The sequence below is a fragment of the Gopherus evgoodei genome, chromosome 16 (genome assembly GCF_007399415.2).
Source record: "Gopherus evgoodei ecotype Sinaloan lineage chromosome 16, rGopEvg1_v1.p, whole genome shotgun sequence".
In the NCBI taxonomy this organism is placed as follows: domain Eukaryota; kingdom Metazoa; phylum Chordata; order Testudines; family Testudinidae; genus Gopherus; species Gopherus evgoodei.
In genome coordinates, this window is record NC_044337.1 from 8025491 (window position 1) to 8047136 (window position 21646).

Here is a 21646-nt window from a genome sequence, read left to right on the forward strand (position 1 = left end):
TTTAATTATACTTTGCAGAGAGCTCAAAAATACCCTTCCTGACATTTATACGTCCCTGCGGAAGCTGGGTGTCCCCCTTTGGCAGGCGGTGCCTGGTCTGTGGGTCTGCACTGAAACGCTCCTTTCTAATTATCTCCCAGGGAGCTCTAATTTGGTTCTTAAGAGAAGCAGCAAAAATCATTCCCAAGAAGGGAAGCTGATTGAGGCTGCAAGAGCCTCATGCTTTCCCGGAGGGCTGCAGCCCCCTTTGGGGTTAGCCTCCACTAAAAAGCAACATGGCTTCAGAATAGGCTCTCCGGTCCCTTCTCATTCCACGTCCTCCGTTTGCTGGGGAATTTGTATCTCCCCTTTCTTGGTCTCATGTTGGCTGCTGTGAGGTAGGAAGGATGGAGTCAGGAACCAGGGAACTGCCGGACTGGATCAGCCCCATAGTCAGTCTAGCCCAAGGTCCTGTCTGACAATGGCCAGCACTATCTGCAGAGGAAGGTGTCAGAATCTGACAGCAGATATGGGATTATCTGCCCCCTTGCAGGTCTGGTCCTCATCCCTTATAATTAGCTACTTGGTTTACCCCAAAGCAAGAGATTTTATATCCCTTCCAACATGTATTTTTTAAGCATTAGCCATTATAACTCTGTGTATTCTTTCTATACAGAATTGTCTTGTCCAGAGGTTTCCAAAATGGGGGACATGGAGGAACATTTCAGGGAGGCGGATGGTGGGCCCAGGCCAGCCCCCACACAGGACAGGGAGGGGAGTCAGCTTTGCTCCCAGCCTTGCGTGGGGGCTGGCCCCGGCACGGCTCTGCTTTCACCTGCTGGCCCCTACTGCAGCCTGGCTACGACTCTGCTCCCACCACCAGCCTTGGCCTCTGGCCACGACCCCGACTCTGCCCCTGGCCCCAGCCCCACCCCCAACTGCAGCCGGAGCCTCAACCCACTTAGCTCTGTCCATGACTCCACCCAATCCCTCCCTCAGCTCCCAGCCTGGATCCAGAGTGGGGGGGGGAGGGGGGCGTGGACAGGAGTAAGGGGGACACAACCCTCAAAAGTTTGTGGACCTCTGGTCTACTCTGTCTTTGAACGCTGTGAAGGTTTTGACCTCAGTGAAATGCTATGGCAACGAATTCGTCACATTACTTGGAGGGAGTGTGAAGTTTATCTTTTCGTCTTGGAGGGATCGCTCTCCATCCTGTCTAACCCCCCTGTCTAACCTCCATCCTGTCTAACGGATCTCTCAAATGCATTCCCTAAAGACTCCAGAATGAATCCTATCCTAGAACAGGATGGATAAACTGCTGAACAGTATGAGAAGTTATATTCCTTAGGCTATCTTAATCCCCACATAGTAGGTTTGTCAGGTGTCCAGTTTTCGACTGAAACGTCTAGTTGAAATGGGACCCTGGTGGGTTTGGTCAGCACTGCCGACTGGGCCATTAAAAGTCCAGTTGGTGGTTCTGTGGGTCTAAGGCAGGCTAGTCCCTACCTGTCCTGTTACCACGCTGCGCCCCAAAAGTGGCCAGCAGGTCCAGCTCCTACACAGGAGGGCCATGGAGCTCCGTGCGCTTCCCCCACCCCGAGCACCGGCTCCACACTCTAATTGGTTGGGGTCTATGGCCAATGGGAGCTGGGGGCGTTGGTGCCTGTGGGCAAAAGCAGCATCTGGAGCCTCCTGCCTCCCCTCTCCCAGGAGCTGGACCTGCTGGCCACTTCGCTGACCAGGAGCTGCCTGTGGTAAGCCCGGGCCCCAATCCCGAGTCCCAACTCAAGGGGGAGGAATAGCTCAATGGTTTGAGCATTGGCCTGCTAAATGCAGGGTTGTGAGCTCAGTCCTTGAAGGTGCCATTTATCGATCTGGATCAAAAATCTGTTTGGGGATTGGTCCTGCTTTGAGCAGGGGGTTGGACTAGATGACCTCCTGAGGTCCCTTCCAACCTTGATATTCTATGATTCTATGAACTCCCTGCCCCAGCCCTGAGACCCCCCCCAACCCAGAGCCCCCTCCTGCACCCCAGCCAAAGCACTTACCCCCACACACACCTCAACCCCAAGCCCAGAGCCCCCTCTCACACCCAGAACCCCTCATCTAGAGCCCATACCCCCTCCTGCACCCCAAATCCCTGCCTCAACCCACGATCCTCTCCTGCATGCCGAATTCCTTGGCCCCTCTCTGCAGTCTGAAGTCCCCTCTGGCACCCCAAACCCCTCATGTCTGGCCTCAGCCCAGAGCCTGTACCCCCTCCCACACCCCAACCCCTTCCTCAACCTGCAGGCCCCTCCCACATTCCAAATTCCTCAGCCCCAGCCTGGAGCCCCTTGTGCACCCCAAACCCCTCATCCCTGGAGACCTCACCCCAGCCCAGAGCCCCCTCCTGCACCCCAAACCACTCATTTCTGGCTCCACCTTGGAGCCTGCACCCCCAGTTAGAGCCCTCTTCCCCTCCCACACCCTGGCCCCAGCCCAGTGAAAATGAGTGAGGGTGGTGGAGAGTGAGCCACTGAGGGAGGGGGAATGTAGAGAACAACGGCGGGGCCTCAGGGAAGGGGTGGGACTAGGTTTGGTTTTGTGCGACTGGGCAACCCTATCACATAGTCTTTGTGGTTGCTACATATTATTGTGATTGTGAGACATCCTCTTGTGAGCTAGATCTTGTTTTATTGGCTTGATCATAGTTAAGGATTAAACTATTGGGGGTTTTTTAAATAAGAACCATGAATGATTCAGTTGGGCTGAATTTCAATCTGAAAACATTTTTTTGAAATAAAGTTACTAAATTAGTCCTTGGCCTGAAAAGAATTAATAAAATAGATTGTTAAACTTTTCAAATTATGGATCTGAAAATTGCCAAATCAGATCAAATAAATCTGTTATCATTTAGGGGGCAGGTGGGTTTTTTTAATGCACACAGAGACTTTCTTCTAAGGCCTTGTCTGTATTCAAAGTTGCACAGTGTAATTGGAGATGTGACTTCAAACCAATTTAGTTAAACCAGTGAAACACACAGTGTGGATGCTCTTATTTTGATTTTAAACCTGTCTTAGATCTAAGGTTAAATTGAATTAAGAGTAGCTAAATCAGATCAATCAGATTTAAATTGCATGAAAGGGGTCCATGTGGGATTCTGAACCACTTTAATTAAATCAGTTTGAAATAACACTTTTACTTAAATAAATGAAGACTCTGAATATAGACAAGGGTTAAAAATTTCAAAAGCGCCTATGTGACTCGGGCGCCTCAGTTCCATAGAAAGAAGATGGGCGTAGACTCCTAAATCACTTAGGGCCTTTTGGTCTGCAACCTTGGTTAAAATTTTCATTGTGAATTGTGGGAAGGCTGGAGAGAAGGGGCAGGGTGGGACTTCATGATTGGAGGGGGGTAGAGTGAAATGCACCCAGATGGTTGGCCTGGAGGAGGAGATGGGGTATGCACGGGGTGGAATGTGCCTCACCGTTCAGAATACGTTTTGTAGGAGAAAACTCGTGTTTGCTCCAAAAGTTTGGCTTTCTTCCAAATCCATCTCAAAGCCATCGCCAGGCAGGTTGGGTCTTAATGTCTGAAATGGACATCTGGATGCCTTTGGTTTAAGACTTACGAAGGCTCGGAACATGATCCCTGCATGTGGGAAGAGAGTAAGCATGCTGTCGTAGCCGTCTGCCAAGTAATTTCAGGCTAGAGTTCCTGTAGGGTGCTTGCCTGCAGCTTATGCTTCTATGGGAAAGCCCAGAAGAGAGAGGATTCTGAGCCATACCGTGTATTTGTCTAATATGTGGTATAAACACATTAACACACACAATCCTCTGTTGCTAATTAGTTTCAGATGATACCAGCACTGGCTGGCTGAAGTCCCATATACACTAGCTGTGATGCGTAAAGTGTTCCCATGAACAGCACGAACATTGATTAACCCTTTGGCTTCTCAAAAGCAGGTGGTGCTGGGAAAAAGCAGAGGAATTACCATGGTTTGTGTGAAGAGAGCTCCAGTGTTTAAATACTATCCAGGATTCCTTTGGGAAAATCAGTGGGATCATATGTGTTACACAAATGCTAACTGGAGCAATTTCATCCCCAGAACAGTTTAAGATTCTGTCCTTTGTGTAAATGAGATGAGTTGAAACTGACCATAGGAGGAGGGCTGTTTAGTGTCTAAACTAGGGAATACGGGTTCTCTTCCCAGCTCTCTCTCTGGGATTTTGGGCAAGCTAATGTTCAGAGTCGCTGAGCACAGCCAACTCCCCTTGAATTGACCAAATGGAAGATTCAGATACTCTTCTTCTCTAAAAACCAGTTTATCGATGATTGCTTATGTCGGTTAAAGCATCTATGCTGTAAGGAGGGCTGGCTGCAAAACAGGAATTCCTCTTCATGAACATTTTCAAAACTGAGGCAGTTGGTTTTGTTCCACCCTGGGATAAACTGGAACTGTTCATATGTTTTTTTTCATGAAAAATGAGAGACTGATCTCAGAATAGCCAGTAACCCAGGGGTTAGTATACTTAGCTGGGATGTGGGAGATCCAGATTCAAGTCCTTGTTCCAAATCTGGTACAGCAGGGAGCCTTGAACCTGGGCATCTCATATCCCAGGTGAATGGCCTAACCACCAAGCTATTGGCTATTCTGGGGTTTTGATCAGAAATTCCATCCTGGACTTGAGAGAACTTTCGTTGCAACTGAAAATTTTTGGTTTTGCTTAACTTGCATTTTCCTTTGAAAAAGTGCAAAAAAAAAAATCAACCAGTTCTACCTGTAATGTTTGCTTAATGTAAAGCATCATGAGATACCTTGATGAAAGATGCTATAAAAGTGTGTGTGGTTATAGTTAGCAAAAGGGACTGACCTTCTAACATTAAGGGAATCCTTTTCCTTCAGATCTGTAATAGTTGCTCTTGCAGCTGTCTCTCACACTGTTTCACATTCCTCAGAGTAGGGGAAAAAGGGATCTCAGGTGGCAAACATATTGTGCATTCCCTGAAGTCAGGTGAATAAGGGAATCTGTGTTAGAGCTGGGAACTGTGTCAGACTACTAAAGCATAGTTCTGTGCTCTAACCTCAGGAGCATCTTTCCTCTCCAAATAGCTTTGTGTTAGTCCTTGCTCAAGTTTGCAACCCTCCCAATTGAGTATGTCTGTCAATTTCACCAATGCATCTGAGGAAGTGGGTATTCACCCATGAAAGCTTATGCTCCAATACATCTCCTAGTCTTAAAGGTGCCATAGGACTCTGTTGAATTTCACCAATGTGCTGATAAGTAGAGCAGGTTGGGGATTTTTCGACAACCCCTCCTCCCTTCCCGCCCCCATTTGTCTGCGAAACAGAGTTGGTTTTGATGAATTTCCTGACTCAAAAACATTTTTGAACAGAAGGTCAATTTCAAAATTGTCAAAACATCCCAAAATGAAAACGTTTGGTTTTTTTCTAGTAGAAGTGGTTATGTTTCAAATTTTGGAGTAAGTTTAGACTAAAAGAAGATTTTAAAAGCAATCAAAAATGAAATTTTTAAAAATTATCAAAATCTAACATTTCGGTTAACCTGAACTCAGAAACTTTTTCAGATTTTGGATTCAGGAAACCTTTTTGAGATTTTGATTTTTTTTTTTTTTTGGGTTGCAGTTCAGGGCAGGAAAACTTTTCAATACTCTGAATATTTTTGCAGGATGGGAAAAACATTTCTTAGCCTTCATGTTTTTCTGTTAAGCCCCTTGACCGTGCCAGGATTAATATGTTATATAACACCCCCTCGTCCCCCCCCACTTTGGGAGTGTAATGAGCACCTGGTCCCTTTGCGCATGGACTCACGGTGAAATTTCTCTGTAAAACTTTTTCCTTCTCCGGTTCCTTGTTTTTAACAAGATGCAGGTTGTTTCTTTCATTTGATCATATGCTTCACCTTAATTGGGTACAGAAATAAGCTTTGAAATTGCTTTGATGGATGCTTGGTCATGATCTATAACAGTGGTGCTGGTAACAGAGTGTGTTTGGACGGCAGTGCTTCAGGAAGAGACACCTTTCTTCTTCTGTTTCAAAGTATCGTGAGTAGGGCCGTACTAATTTCATGCCTGTGAAAAATGTGTCATAGACCATGAAATAAGCCCTTCTCCATGAAATCTGATCTCCTTGCAGCTGGGAATACCCTAGCCAGGGGGCTCCTAGCTGTAAGTCCCTGCTGGGCAACGGAGGGATATAGGACCCTGGCAAGAGGCTGGATTTAAGCCTTCCTTTTGCAGTTTGCTCTTGTTCAAAGGTGCTGCACATTTCTTGGCATCTTTCTGGTGCTATTTCTGTTCCCGGCCTCTCAAGGTGTTTCAGATCATGCTTTGCAAACGCAACCACTGCTCAGCAAGTCCAGGCATTGCACTGCCCACAGGGTAACCCACAGCTGGCACCTCTGGGACTTGCATTAAGCCCCAAGTAGAACAGGCGCTGTCATTCACCTTTATTCAAAGGGCTGTAAGCATATCGAATAAATGTGATGAGGAATCTATCCCTCACTCGGACCTGAACCCACGAAGCTGACCCACAAACCAGGGCCTCTCTGCAAGAAAAGTCTCCATTTGCTCTTATCAGGAGTATTGCTTATTTTCTCCCCAGACGACCATTATTTCTTACGTGTTTTCCCCTTCTCCCTCTGTTTTCTTGATGTCAGACCCTTTGTCCCACAGAAGCATCCATTGGCTTCCAGTTTTTGGTGGGAGTTAAGAGACAGAACGTCAGCCGTCAGGGAGGCCTGTTCATGAATTCAGAGTTGCAACAAGTCTGCACTCATAGGCATCCCAATCTGGGGAGGGGTGGGAAAGGAGAGCTGTTCACCTCCACACCTCTCACCTTCACAAGCCCCTGCTGCTTCCTCCCATGCAGATGACTTCTGTTGGACTTTCCTTGTCTGGCCCAGAGGAGATCTGCTACAAAAAGGGCTTGTGGGACACGTTCTCTTCCAGTGCCATGGATAATTCCATTAAGGATGCTCCAGCAGTTAAGCTGCTAGCAGGGGCTTTGGAGATGTGGGTTTAATTCCCTGCTCTGTCCCAGACTTCCAGTGTGTCCTTGAGACTTAGGGTATGTCTACATTGCAAATGAAAACCCATGGCAGCAAGTCTCAGAGACCTGGGTCAACTGACATGGACTACAGGGCTAAAAAATAGCCATGGAGATGGTCCTGTCCAGGATCTGAATTGCACCCTTCAGACTAGAGCCTGAGCAGGGATGTCTACACTGCTAGTGTTAGCCCTGGAGTGCAAGCCCAAGTCAGTTGATCTGGACTCTGTGGCTTGCTGCTGCGGGTTATTTCTGGTTTGCGAGGGAAAATTGACATTGTAGTTGGACGCCATTGCCCTGGGCTTTGTGAAACTAAAGCCACATCCTGGCTCCTGGAGTTCTATAAAATATTCACATAGCCAGGAGCAGAAAGACACAACTCACTCCAGTGCCAATGGGATAAAATTTCCTTATCCTCTCTTGGTATTTAAGTCCAAATTGGCAATGGCTTATTTTTTTATTTTTTTTTAAAGAACCACCTAAAATCTGTGGTGTGCTTTGGAGCCTAGTCATACTTGCAGTCTGTGCTTCCATTGAGAAAAACGAGGGCAATTGTCGGGACTAGCTTTGTGGTAGTTAAGTGGGCGGGGCTATGTAGCATCCCTTGAGTCTTATGCCAACTGCACGGTCTAACCTTTCCATTCCCCATGCTTGGTTTTGCCCTGCAGAGCATGATGAAGATCCTTGTGCTGAGCTGTTTGCTGCTGGATTTGCAAGCAGCTCGGGCTGCCATAGGCTTTCCTAAGGTAGGGGAATTTTGAGCAGGGGGCTGGATTAGATACCTCCTCAGGTCTCTTCCAACCCTGATATTCTATGATTCTGTGAATTGTTTAGAGTTGGTGCTAATCTCCCCCATGGGCACCCAGCCATGGAGGACACAGCTGTAAGTCTCATGTCTTGTAACATGAAATTATTTGTCCTGGAGGTTCAGTCCAGTTTGATTGCAAGTAGTAAAGGCTTTTGGTTCGTGTTCTTTTCCCCGTATCTGCATCCCTTCAGTTATTGATGTGTGTGTGTCTCTCTCTCCCTCCCTCCAGAAGACACTTATTTTGCCCCCTTAGCGAGTGCCTATATCCGTTCATTTGAAGATAAATAAATACCACTGTTAAATTGTTTCAAAATGTTCACAAAGAGGATAATAAGTTGGTTGGGGTTAAACAGCAGGTAGAGTGCAGGGACCTTTTGCTGTATGTTTATATCATGTCCATAAATCTTTCAGGCAAGCGACTGTGTGTCATTTTGCTTCTCTGGTTCTATTTTCTGTAGATCTTCCTTCAGGTAGTGAACTGGGCATAGCCAGGTCCTGTTTTTAACCTGACTTCCTTTCTGCAAGTGTGACTGACCTCAGTGGATATGCTAGGGTGACCAGATGTCCCGATTTTATAGGGACAGTCCTGATATTTGGGTTTTTTTCTTATATAGGTGCCTATTACCCTGCACACTCCATCCCGATTGTTCACACTTGCTCTCTGGTCACCCTGGGATACGCTGCTGCTTTGATGATGCTGCCTCGCAATCCTGGGACTCCAATTGCGTTTGTTTTTATTCTGAACTCAAATAATTCATTTTGAAGTGATTTTTTTCTTCTTTATTTCTGCTCAAGGCGGCTGTTTGTTTCTCTGTTAATTAGGCTTGCCAGGAGACTTAATCGTGTGTGAGAGATACTCGAGGAAGTGGATTACTGTGGACTCTGTGCATCAGACAACAATGTGTCATTGACCTTCCTTCATTTTAATTGTGGAAATGCTGTATCTAACTGTATGGAGTTTACACTTATTTCAGCTAGGTCAGAGGTTTTCAACCTTTTTTTCATTTGCAGACCCCTAAAAATGTTTGAAGGGGGAGGTGCCAGACCCCTCTGGAAATCTTACCAATAGTCTGCAGACCCCCAGGAGTCCACGGTCCACAGGTTGAAACCCACTCAGCTAGATCAGTGCCCTGACGACTGCAGTACAGTGCCACAGAGCGGCACTTGCACAGCTGCAGAGCAGAAGGATTTACTAGTTGGCCCCAAGTTTCAATTCAGTTTTCCTTTAAATAAGTTGTGTGTATCTATATTTAGTAATCTAGAAGCCCAGCCAACTCTCTGTTCCAAGGAGCAGTACTGGAAGAAATCACTGACAGAGAAATGTCCCTCTACGTTGTGTGTAGAGATCAATCAGGCATGTCAGTCAGGGTTTAATTTTGTGGCTTCATTTAGTTCTTGAGGAAACGAACATTGGAGCTGTTGGCCAAAAATGCCTCGAAGACACTAGTCTTTTGGGGAAATCTCCTAGCAGCTTCCTTGGGGACAGCAACAGCAGGAGTTGGGAGGGATAGCTCAGTGGTTTGAGCATTGGGCTGCTAAACCCAGGGTTGTGACCTCAGTCCTTGAGGGGGCCATTTAGGGAATTGTGGTAAAAATCTATCTGGGAATTGGTCCTGCTTTGAGCAGGGGTTTGGACTAGGTGACCTCCTGAGGTCCTTTCCAACCCTGATATTCTGATAGTATAGACAGAGCTGTCAGCATTTTTACCACCGTGTCTAGCCTTGCTCAAAGCAGGACTAGTTAACAGAGGAACAAATGCTTGTCATTGTCAGAGCTCTATTTTACAAGTGCTTCCACTACGGACACTGCTTTGCAAATACAGTAGTGCTGTGGTGGGAGACTTGCTGAAAAACAAATTCATCCTCACGGCAAGCTTGCTCTTAGTTCCATTGGTAAGTAACCAGGGCTTACATCTGTGGCACTGAGTATTAAAATACTTGTCGTGAGCTCTCAGCCTGATCGAAACAAACTCCTCTAGTGAGCATGGATACCTGTTAAGTACAGGGCAACTTGCCTTAAGCGGCACCCAAAGGACCAATAAAAATGGACGGCTTATGCAGAAAGATACGACACATCCTGAGTCTCCTCTTACTCCAGTGTAAATTGGGAGCCACTCCTCTGAAGTCATTGGAATTACACCAGGGTAAAACTTGCATGAAGAGAGAATCGTACCTAGGATCTTGCTGGGTTCTGAGGGGGGCAGTCACCCAGGCCCCTGCCCTGGGCCCTGTACCTCCCTCGTACACACCCAGACCTCTGCTTGACTTCTTCACCCCTGCCCACAACCCCAGCCCTGACTCTGGCACCCCCACACATACCAAGCCCCCTCTCTGTCCTGACACTGCACACCCCTCACATGCCCCAGCCCTCTGCCCTGGCTCTTGCACCCCCGCACATCCGCAGCCTCCCCACATCCCATGCATCCCACACATCCCCACCCTCACCCTGAGCACCAAACAGGAACTCCTGCACCACCGCCACCCCACATTCCCACCTGCACCCCTTGCATCATATGGGAGCTGCCCAGGTAAGTGCCCCACACCCAAACCTCCTGCCCCAACCCTGAGCCCCCTCCCTCATTCTAGCTCCTAGCCAGACCCTTCACCCCTAGCCCTGTGCTCGGTCCACTCCCACCCTCAAATCAGTGCAGAGAGAGAGAGAGAGGAAGAGAATGGGCCAGAACCAGGGAGAAGGTAGGTACCCACTGTATGTGTGTCTGGGGTCCCAGCAGCCGGCCCTGCACAGCCCGCTGCCTAGAGTGTTATTCCGCTGCCGGTCTGGGGTTCTGGCTGCCGGACCCTTGCCAGCCGGGGTCCTGGCCACCGGCCCCGCACAGCCCACTGCCAGTCTGGGGTTCTGGCTGCCAGACCCTTGCCAGCTGGGGTCCCGACCGCAGGCCCTGCTCAGCCCCCTGCCAGTCTAGGTGAACAGAACCCCGGACCAGCAGAGGGCTGAGTGGGCCAGCGGCGTAAGATCAACATTTTAATTTGATTTTAAATGACGCTTCTTAAACATTTTGAAAACCTCGTTTATTTTACAATACAGCACTAGTTTAGTTATATAATATATAGACTTGTAGAGAGAGACCTTCTAAAAAATATTAAAACGTATGACCGGCACTCGAAACCTTAAATTAGAGTGAATAAATGAAGACTCGGCACAGCACTTGTGAAAGGTTGCCAACCCCTGTGTTAACTTATCAGCAGTGTCATGGCTTTGATGGACCCCCACCCCCACCCACCTTGCCCTGCTTCCTTGTGAATCCAGGCCTGTTTTAACACTGTTACAGAAGCAGAGCTGTGGGAAGGGTAACTGAGTGAGGTCTGTTTTCCTTCCTCCTGGTTCCCACCTTTCTCCGCCCTCCTGTCATGTTAAATGAGGCACCACATGTTCTGGAAGTTTAATTATTATCCTCTCTTGATTTTGCCTCTTGGTGCACTTGCTGTTTGTGGCAGATTAATTCATCATTTCTAAATACGCAACAGTGGGTCTGTTAACCAAGACCAGGTGCCCAACAAGCAGTTGGGCCAAGTGATGTTGCTAACCAGTTCTGCTCAAAGCAAGATCCTGGCAGATGTGGATAGGCTAGAGAGGATCTCAGGTAGGAGTGTTCCTTCCTGGTTTGTCCCCATTTTGTAACAGTAATACCCTGGTCACAAGGCTGATAACTCTGTCTACACTAGCATTCCTGCTGTTGCTATTGCCAATGGAGCTGTGGTTGTGGGAGATTTAAAGGGCAACGCAAGTCTGGGGCTTGGTCTCCCTCTAGTGACTGCTTTAATAGGATTGTGATTTATTATTTGTATTGTGGTAGCGCCTAGTCATGGACCAGGACTCAGTTGTGCTAGGCACGCTACAGACGCAGAACAGAAAGGGCTTACAGTCTGCGACAACAAGCAAATACAGGCAGACGGGAGAACAAGGAACATGTCAGGTGGTGTTTCCAGACAGAGAATCTGATTGGCTGAAAGTTCTGGATTCAGACCTCACTGTTAACCTACGTTGGAGTTAGTGATAACAGTACCAGAAGTGAAGTTTAACATATGTTCTAATGCAGCGAAACCACTTTGGGTTGAATATCTTACTTGTTTAGGGAGATTATTTTCTTTTTGAGTTTGGAACTTTTTAATGTCAAGATTTCCCCCTCTCCCCTTCCAACTCCCCAGTCACTGTATGGGGAAGGGTGAGGTACCAGGACTCCATCTCTCTTGTGCCAGGAAGCTGCAAGAACAATCGCTACTTTCACCATCCCTAAGGGGGCAGTTTACTATGATGGGCTAGCCCAGAATGAAACTCTTGCCAGTCACATGTTTAATTCATTAATTTGCCCCAAATGTCCCAGAGGCTGCACTTCCTCTTAACTTTCCTTCTCCCTGCTTCCCAACCCCCTTCCCTGCTGGCCCCTCAAGGAGGTTTGCTGCCTAGAGTGTTATTCCAGCTGCTGTTAAATGGAAGAGGAAGTTTCAGAGTAAGGGCTGGGAGGTTAGCAATTCCCCTTAATTGAGACATGCCTGAGCGTGTGGCTGCACTGAGACCACAAGGGGACTTTAAGAGCTTTGAAAGTTGTATCTCAAAGACTTTGGGTTTATGGATTTGTGCCTCGTGTAACTCCATGGACTTCAGTTAAATCTGCTTGCACCAGAGTTGGTTTTCCATCCTCTCAACTCTGGCCCCTGATCCCCTCCACAAAAACAGATGTTTAATTTTGGTTTACCCTTTAGTTTGAGGCTGATAGAAGAAGTAGCTACATGTTCAAGTTTTGTCCATGGCCTAGCATTTCACTTGGCCAGTGCTCTGGGTGCCTTTAGCAATCTTTTAAATTTACACTCATGCATTGAGGAGCTCTGGGTTCTGGCTCCTTAGCTGAGAAGTTCCATTTTGCCCTGAAATTAGGGATAAACTAGCCTATGCACTCCACCAGGTCAAACCAAACAACCCAGCAACGCTATAATAAAAAATAAATGGCTCCATGCCACTGTTACCCAGCCCTACCCAATGCCCATTTTCTCATGGATGAGGGAGAAAAGGTTGGACCTAAAAGCTAATAAACATGGATTGTTTCTGGACCATCATGGCCAACAGCAGGTGTTTTCCAAAGGCCTGGAATGCGAACAGAGAATGCCTTGTCTGGGTAAAATGATTTTAAAATGCCCTTTCTTCTTCCTCCCTTTCAGGGCTCAAAATTTACCACTTCAGATTTGGCTGTGAGGCCACCCCTGGTGTGGGAGAATCCCCAAGAGAACCTTAGGCTCAGCCCCAATGGAAGTGCCCTCATTTCAGCCCCTCCTACTAAAAAGCTCTCTGCTGAGGAGCAGGAAGAGGAGGAACGCCTTTCTATTGAAGAGGAAGGCTTCGAGCTTTTGAACTCCACCTACAATAAAATCACAGGACCTGGCAGGCCCGGGGTTGGCAGAAGTGAGTTGGAGGTCGCAGGAAATGCCAGTGATTCCATTACCATGGTTACCGCAGTTCCTCCTTCTGGACGTCGAGTTGTCCAGGTGGCTGATGACAATGTTATCCTTTCGAGAACCTCTGCCAAAGTAAACAGACCAGCTTCCAAGAAGGACCACATTTCGAAACCCCAGGATGAGAACATCACTACGGAAAAGATGAAGGGAGACACGAGGTCCCGGACCTGGTTCTCACCCAGCAAACCAATTGATGCCATCATAGACCTAGACAACCCTTCCATCTTCTCCAAAATCTCTGCAGAGGTCAGCCAGACAGTGGACTCTGCAGGAAACATAGCCAGGGCCCCCTCTTCTGACTCCAGTAGGAAGGCGGAGACACCTGTGGGTGAAGGAACCCTAGAGAGCCCTTCTAAAGCTTCCCTAAGCCCTGAGGATTCTGTGAAACCAATCCAGACATCACTGGATACTGAGGTGGTCCCCACAGATCACAACAGAAGGGTCGTGTATCGCTGGAAGACAGGCAGTGAAGCAAAGGGGAGTGAGAATCATGATCAGGGCGGTGTCTTATTGACAGCAGCAGACGGGCAACAGGTCCGAGTGAAGCCAGGACCCCGGGGGCCGCAAGGACCACCAGGTTTGCCTGTAAGTAGAGTGAGGTGTGAGGGGTTGTGTTTGAGGAAACAGTTCTGTATACAGTGGGGAATTCTCATTTACCATAACTGAAGCAGTCAGAAGTTACAAGCGACTATGACTGCAACGGCACATGGATTTGGGGGAAGGCAGGGAGGTGTATGAAGAAGAGGCTCAGATATTGGAGGGTCTTCTCCATGCCTGACAGCTGGTGAGGTCAGGAGACTTCCACCTCTCTGGCAACCATGCTGAGCTCTCATTGCTCCCTGCTCCCATCAGTAACTGCAGGAGACAGCCATTAGTGCTGTTTCATCCACTTGTCTGAAGTGGGAGTCGAGTTGTGGGCCAGTGATTTTAGCCCTACTCTCCATAGTACAGTGCATGTGTGTGACCAGTTAATTTTGTCTTAACATCTGTCATGAGGCAGATCCTGAATGGAAAAAACGTAACCTGGCTTTTAACTATGATCCAGGGACTCGGAGTTGCTTCAAGTAATTTCAAGAGTTTCCTTTTGTAAATCGAAGGCCTCACAATTGGCGTGTGTTGTTCCCATTTCTCGCTGGGGTTCTGAGCTGCCCAGCCCATCTGGGTGGTTTTAGGTGCACAAGCCTCACCAAAAGGTTGTGAACATGCCCCAGGGCTCATGGTGACTAAAGCAAAGAAGTGATGGATTTTTCAGGTGTTTGACTATGTCCTAGCAGGCGTTACATCTGGGAAATATTTTTCTCCCAAGCTGGTTTTAGGTCTGTGCCATTGCCTAGGGCCCCACACAATGCACAGGCCCCTGTGAACGTGGCAATAAATTCTACTGCTCCAAATATGTCTGTCTACTGGACCAGGTGTCTTGATTCTTGCTGTAAGTTCTGGCCTTACCCAGTGGGCTCTGCTCTGCTTAGCCTGGCTCAGTGCTTCAGACTCTCCTTCCTGGCTTTATCAATTGCTCAGCTGTGCCTGGTGCTTTGCAGAAAGGCCAAAGACAGGGTGCCTGGCCTGAGGGCTTCACAGTCTGCAATAAAGCAATAAAGAAACAATGAATATATTAATCATACTCATATCACCTGATTTTATGCCATCTGATGTGATGTGAGGAGAGGGCAAGAGGGAGGGAGGGTGACATTAAGCAAAGCTACTAATCCAGTGCACAGCGTGGATTGTGTTAGTTCCTGTCTTTTCAGTGCAAAATTTCCAGGTGGCAGGGAACCCAGTTGGCAGGACTGGAGATGGGAGAAGACTCTGGAGGAGGAGAAGGAAGCTGAGTGCTGTTCAGGATAGGGAAGGGCTTCCCAGGTGCAGTGGGTGTTGATGGAGAGTGTATGCACAGGGGCTGGGATGAGGAAGAGGAGCCCAGCTAGTCCCTGCTGCTCTCCCGCGGTGGGTGGCAAATGCTGCAGTCACGAAGAGACGGGCATGTGATGGAACCTCAGGCATGGCAGGGTGTTATCGGCTAGAAAGGTGTTGGGTCAGGGCTCGTCAGGGCAGAGGAGTTGGAGGATTTTGGCTGCTGGAAGGAGGCCGGCCTCCTATCGCTTGGGATTGGTGCTTGTCTCTCGAGCCAGGGACTGGGGAGAGGAGTTGGACCATTGGTGTCTCCAGCGGAGTCGTCTGTCCCAGTGTGCTGTGCTGGCTCTTGCTGCCTAATTCCGCTTGTAGAATTAGCGGAGAACCAGCAGAGGGATTGGGTTAAAGTGCAGCAGACCCCCATCAATAGCAAAAGCAGGGGTGCTCATGGGTTCTGACGGTGGGGAGGGGCGGGAGGCACAACAGGCGTGAGAGCTGACTGGTTGATGCTCGATTGGATTGAATTTGGACTTGCACACTGTGCTGCCTCAGGAAGCAAGGCTGAGCATGGGCGGCTAGGGAGGAGACACTGCTGTCTGGGGGCGGAGCAGCGCCACCCAGGACGAGTCACGGCTGCATCGAGTCCACAAAGAAAGCCCAAGGCGGCGTCTGCACTGGGAGCGAGGGGTGCGATATCCAGCTCACACACCCAGGGGAGCTCTCATGGGGCTAGTGCGCTACAAACGGGAGGGTAGGGTGGGTAGCGCAGGCAGTGGTGTCTGAACTAGCTGAGTACACTCCCATGGGCTTCAGGCAGGTTTTCACTTACCCTCACCACTGCCTGTGCTACTGCCCCTACCTTACTATTTGTAGCACACTAGCTTGATGTGAACTGGGAATCTCACTCCCAACATCAAGGGCCTGCCCCATAGGAACAGGGCCCAAAGAGGTGGATGGATATGGCAACATAGAAGGGAACCGCCAATAAAGGGAGAGGGCAGTGCCTTGAGAAAGGAGTCCTGATGAGAAGCCCTGTGGCTTCCTCTGTATTTAATGTCGAGCGGGGTGACAGTCATACCTTCCTGGCTTGTCACAGGCAGTTCAGCAAGGCAGAGGGCGATGGGCTCCCCTGAGTCAGCGGTGAATGAGAAATGAATTCAGATCTCATTCATGTGTGATGCCAAAGACTGGGTGGTGGATTGGTGCCAGGCAAGGGAAGCACAGAAGAGCACTGATATTAAATGGGGGAAGGGAAGGGGGGGGTTTCACATGGAATTACGGTTGTTGATTTCCATTTTTAAATAGTGCAAACATTACAGACACAAGAAACCCAGAGTTAAGGCTCTTACGTTTATATTAATCACATCCTCTTTCCTCTCTTAAAACTTTATGCTGATGCTCATTACCACATATCTTAGCACCTTCCACATTAAGTCTACAGCAACAGCGAAGTCCCTGGTGGACTTCATGCAGTCTCCGCCACTTCACCTTTTGGGAGGGTCAAAATCCGCTTGGGACAGGCTTCTCCTTAAAGTCCCTAAAATTAAGGTCTGGGTGTTGGGCCCAAAGGTTGCACAACTACTGAGCAACAAAGTTAGGGGCCTCCTTTCTGTGCCTCTGTTCCTGCTCCCACCCTTAGTCTCTGCCCCCCAAAAGCTTATAAAACAGGCAATCTCTTCTTTATGTGTTTGTACAGCACCCAGTACAGTGGGGGTTCAGTCTTTTCTGAGGGCTGTAGGTGCCACTGTAATAGAAATAAGGAGGGAAACTGAGGCATGATATGGCCAAAGCCCCAGGGTGAGTCAGGAATTAGAACCCAGGAGTCATGATTGGGCTGCAATAATGAGACTTCTGCTCCCTCTTCCGAGCTCAGTAGAATGTCCCATTACCGCAGCGCTGTGGAAAAGTGATAGCCAGGGCAACATGGCAATACAGATAAACAACCTGTGTTGAATGGAAGCCTGATTTGCTCGCTGTTTTACATGTTCAGTTTGTCTTTGTTTCCAGAGTGCCCTGGTTGTCCCTTCTTCTCCTTCCTGGCCTTTACAAACTCTCAGATTTCTATTTATTTGCATGCACAAGTCTCTCTGGTTCTAGATTTGTATATTTCTGATCTCTTGACAATGGCCCCGTCAGGCTTTTTCTATGCTTTGGAAAAGCCAAGAGATCGCTTTAACATCCAGAAGAGTTTTGATCCCATTTAGCTCTGCACAAGGTCTGACACTTGGCTTCTGAGATCATGAGTCGCTGCTGGACAGAGAGCTGGGGAAAGTGAGGCTGTGCTTGCAGCGTAGAAGTTCATTTGCTCTGCCCTGGCAGTAAAGGCAGTAAAGCACAGGCAGATGGAGATAGCATGAGGTTTGTGGTCAACAGCCATGTTGGTGCAGGAGCCAAGGGGATGCAGCTCTTAACCTGGGCAAGGTTAATGCAGTGGTGCTTATGCTTAATGCTGAGACAAGGCACTCCTAGCATATTCTATTGCAGACTCTCTGTCTGTGCAAAGAAAAAGCAATTGACCTTCCTTTGGGCTGCTAATGTGTCATACTCCTAAAGCAAGGATGCTTTCCGGCGCAGCCTGCGTGTCTCTGCTTTGCTGCAGTTCCTCAGCAGAAGCTTTGTGCCTTTGCAAACTGTTTTGAGTAACTGCCCACATAATGAATCATAGATGGAGCTTTCCTTAATCACCTTGTACAGACGGTTCTTTGCTAACCAGGTCAGCCTGTGCCTAGTCTTTGCAGAGAGGGGCAGCAAAGTAAGCTGCCGTGGACTAAGTACAGGCTTGAGATTGGGTGACTAGGGTTCTATTCCCAACTCTTCTCCTGGTTTCCTATGTGACCTTGGTCAAGTCATTTCTCTCCCCTACGTGTCTGTCTGTCCATTTGCAACATGGCAGTGATGATACCCATTCAGCGTTTGTAAAGAGGTCTGGAGGTAAAAAGCACTATGTTAAGTGCAAAGTATCTTTTTTATTTTAAAAACTGTTGGTGCTTATGATCTCTGCTTCTCATCCTTCCAAAGATTTAACCACATTAGACACTTCTGTGCTGGGTTTTTGACTGCCAGTGTTTTATATGGGGCAGCTTCAAGGTAATCTGTAAGTATTGTCAGGCTTTTTTAATTCATTTTTTGTTTGTTTGTTTATTAATCAAACTTATCACTGGTTATTTGAAGGAATTGGCATGTTTTGTATTCCAGGATTTACCCTGAATTCTGATAGAAACCCATTGTGATTCCATAGAGGGAAGCAAATGCGAGGCATAACTCTGGTTCTCTGTAAGGAGTTATCCTTTGATTCATGACACATGCAGTTACAAATGTCAGGTCGCTCTGGACGATGAAGTATTACGCTCCAGAATGACACTGAGTATGATTTACAGAGAAAAATACGAATTGTCGTCTTTAAGAGACCCCATGGATCAATTTTCATCTTCTGCTCTGAAATGCTATAGCAATTGAGTCCATTATTCTTGGTGCTGTGAACGTGTTTTGTCTTCCTTTAAATGATATCAGTGTAAGAGGAATTTGGCTTTTAAGGAGAGAGAAATATATACTGTGAACTTGTAACTGATACCATGATGACTGTTGCATTCAGTAACAACTCCCAAATTTTCACCTCTTTCTGTCCATCATATATCAGGATTATTATATATTTGTCTGTAAAATTTCCCTCCTGAGATGGCATTTATTTTGTGAATTTATGGTGGCTATTCATTAATGTGAGCTAGGAGAATGTAATCTAATCAGTTCACTGTCCATCAAAATACAGAAAGATAGAGTATCCCAAACATGAACGCAGCGTAGTTTATAATATGTGCCCATGGCCAAGACCATGGAAGAGGGATATTTTTCTCTTTGAAAATACCAGTCCATTTATGAGACTCAGGTACAGATTAATTTTAATATTAGTCATTATTTGTACTACAGTTACGAGTAGAGGCTCCATCTGAGATTGGAGACCTATTGTGCAGTGACTGAGCTAAAAGCGACATGGTGTGAGTTTCCCTGTCCTGAATTGCTTACAGTCTAAGTAGACTAGACAGACAAAGGTCAGAAGGAAGGATTATAATCTGATATGACACACAGAGCATAAGTGATTAGCCCAAGGTCACACAGGAAGGTAGTAGCAGAGTCTGGATTTGAACCCAGCCCTCCTGAGACCTAGTCCAGTGCCTTAACCGCAAAATCAAACTTCCTCCCCAATTTTGGCTGAATGGTTTGCCCTGCTTGAGGGGGAGTCCTGCGCCTCCATGTAGGTCTCCCCAGTGTGAATGCAAAGAGGTTATAGGGAGATGTTGAGGCCTTGAAGAGGCTATCTTCCAACTCATAACATGCATGGGTTAACAGTTCAGGGATGAGAAAGTCTGGAGATGTCACCTGAGAGAAGATGGAAAAGAGGGAGGGGTGAATGGGAAGAGTGATCCTTTAGGGGGGCAATATAAATAATAAAAAACAGGCAGAGAGGACAAAAGAAGAGCAGATGTTGAAGAGAATTTAGAGAAACAGAGAGAGTGAGATGGCAGTTCAGGATGGAATGTGAGTATAACCAGCTGAACTGGTGGGTTTCTTTTAGCAAGGGGTTAGGTGAGAGCAGAACTGAGCAGGGCCTGGAAGGTTAAGGATGAGGAAAACCAGGGAAGGGACTCAAGGAAGGTACCGATGCAGTTGGGGCAGGACAAGGAGACTTTGATAGTCTTCAGCAGTATAGTGTTGCCTGTAAACATTCTTTGGGGATGCGGAGGGACTGGTCTCGTATGAGAGAAGAGAGGTTGGTAGCCGCGCTAGAATGCCCGATTCCCAGCCGGTCGCTCCTACAGCTCAGCTGTGCGAGCATCCCAAGCCAGTAGGAACCTAGAATTTAATTTCCCAGCTTTCACTGACTTCCGTGGTAGATGTGGAGACTCAACATCTCTGCAAATCAGACCACTTATTAATATGCGCAAGTTGGTAGGTGTCCAGATTTGAGACCACTGGGTCTAGCTTCCAGATACCATGGTTGTGGACACGGTATAAATACTTAGAGACATTTGTGCCCATAGTTCTTAAATATTCTGGGCGTCTGTGTTCAGAGCAATATCACGGACGATCGCTGCACACACCGCCCATTAAACAGGTGGGTTGCTAGCACAAATAATCAGCAGGACTAATTCATGTCCATGGCTGCCTCTGCTAGCTCTGTTCAGGGCCACCCAGAGGATTCAGGGGGCCTGGGGCAAAGCAATTTCAGGGGCCCCTTCCATAAAAAAGAGGTGCAATACTATAGAATAATATATTTTCATGGGGGCCCCTGCAGGGCCTAAGGCAAATTGTCCCACTTGCCCTTGTCCCTCTCCCCTCCCCCCTCCCCCCCCCCCGGCAGCCCTGGGAAAAATAAACATTTAAAAACCTTCCGCATCTCGGCACAAACCCAGTTTTGAGAAAACTTCTTTTCAAGTCACCTTTACAAGGTATCACTGGTTCTCAGCATCAGCTAGTGCTAAAAGGCACTAAAGCTCATTAAAAGGGTTGGACAAATATTTTCCCTCAAAACTTTTTTTGGATTGAAAACTAGGGGTTTTTGAAAAGCAGAAAAAATCACGGACAATGTCTGCTTTCCTTCAAAATTTGTTGTGGTTTTTTTTAATTGAGAAGCTGAAAATAGTCTGCCAAGACCTGAATATGGTTTGGGGTTTCAGAAGTGTGTGGCCGCTCCTGGACGCGGTGTGCTTAGGTGCCAGGGGATGGGGAAGGCAGGGGGGAGCCTCCCACATTCTCGTGGGGGCCCCTGCAGGACCCAGGGCCTGGGGCAAATTGCCCCTCTTGCCCCCCACCCCGGGTAGCCCTGACTCTATTGTGGTTTTATACCCAGGAGCTGCTTTATATTTTACCCACAACAGTGTCCATCGGCATTACACACATCCTGAAAGTCAGCCAGAACTTTCCAATAGCACTTTTAAACGTAAAGCATTTTACAGAGAATCCTATTCTAGGATGAACTCCCCCGAGGTGGCTGTCATTCAGGAGTAATGTGCACAGGGCCGGAACGTCAGCGGCTGGGCGTTCACAAAGCATGAAGCCATGTGGAATTCATACCTGTTGGCCAATGTTGTTCCCATACAACGTTCTGGATAATGGCCTCATCTTCAGAACGATATTTGAGTTATTTCTGTGCCAAGGCAGCTACCTTCAAATATAACTGGGAAATATGGACAGAACAGTTTGAGTAATTTTCATTGCTGTTGGTGGTCCAGGGAAGGATTTGTTAATTGATACAGACTGTTTCCTCCTTCCTAGGGCGCTAACATTTGGTGGGCAGCGACCGCGGCAGCGGGACCTTCCACTGCCTCTGTCGGAGGCAGCGTTTCGGGGGCAGGACCTTCCACCGCTTAGGGCGGCAAAAAGCGCTTCTACTTATGAATGCCACCCCCTCAAGCCAAACTCTTGAGTGAACGGAGTCTGGCGTGGTGGGGGGGGGGGAGGAAGGGGCGGTGTCTCCATTCAGTGCTTAGTAGA

The 21646-nt window shown here is 47.8% G+C and overlaps 1 protein-coding gene across 1 annotated transcript in view; it reads left to right on the top strand.

Moving 5' to 3' along the window:
- The window catches only part of COL27A1 (collagen type XXVII alpha 1 chain), a 254500-nt gene that overhangs the window by 113267 nt on the left and 119587 nt on the right, over window positions 1–21646 (top strand). Inside the window, exon 8 of the mRNA XM_030535277.1 lies at window positions 13013–13891. Within this exon, the coding sequence (XP_030391137.1) occupies window positions 13013–13891 (879 nt within the window). The remainder of the gene's footprint in view (window positions 1–13012; window positions 13892–21646) is intronic.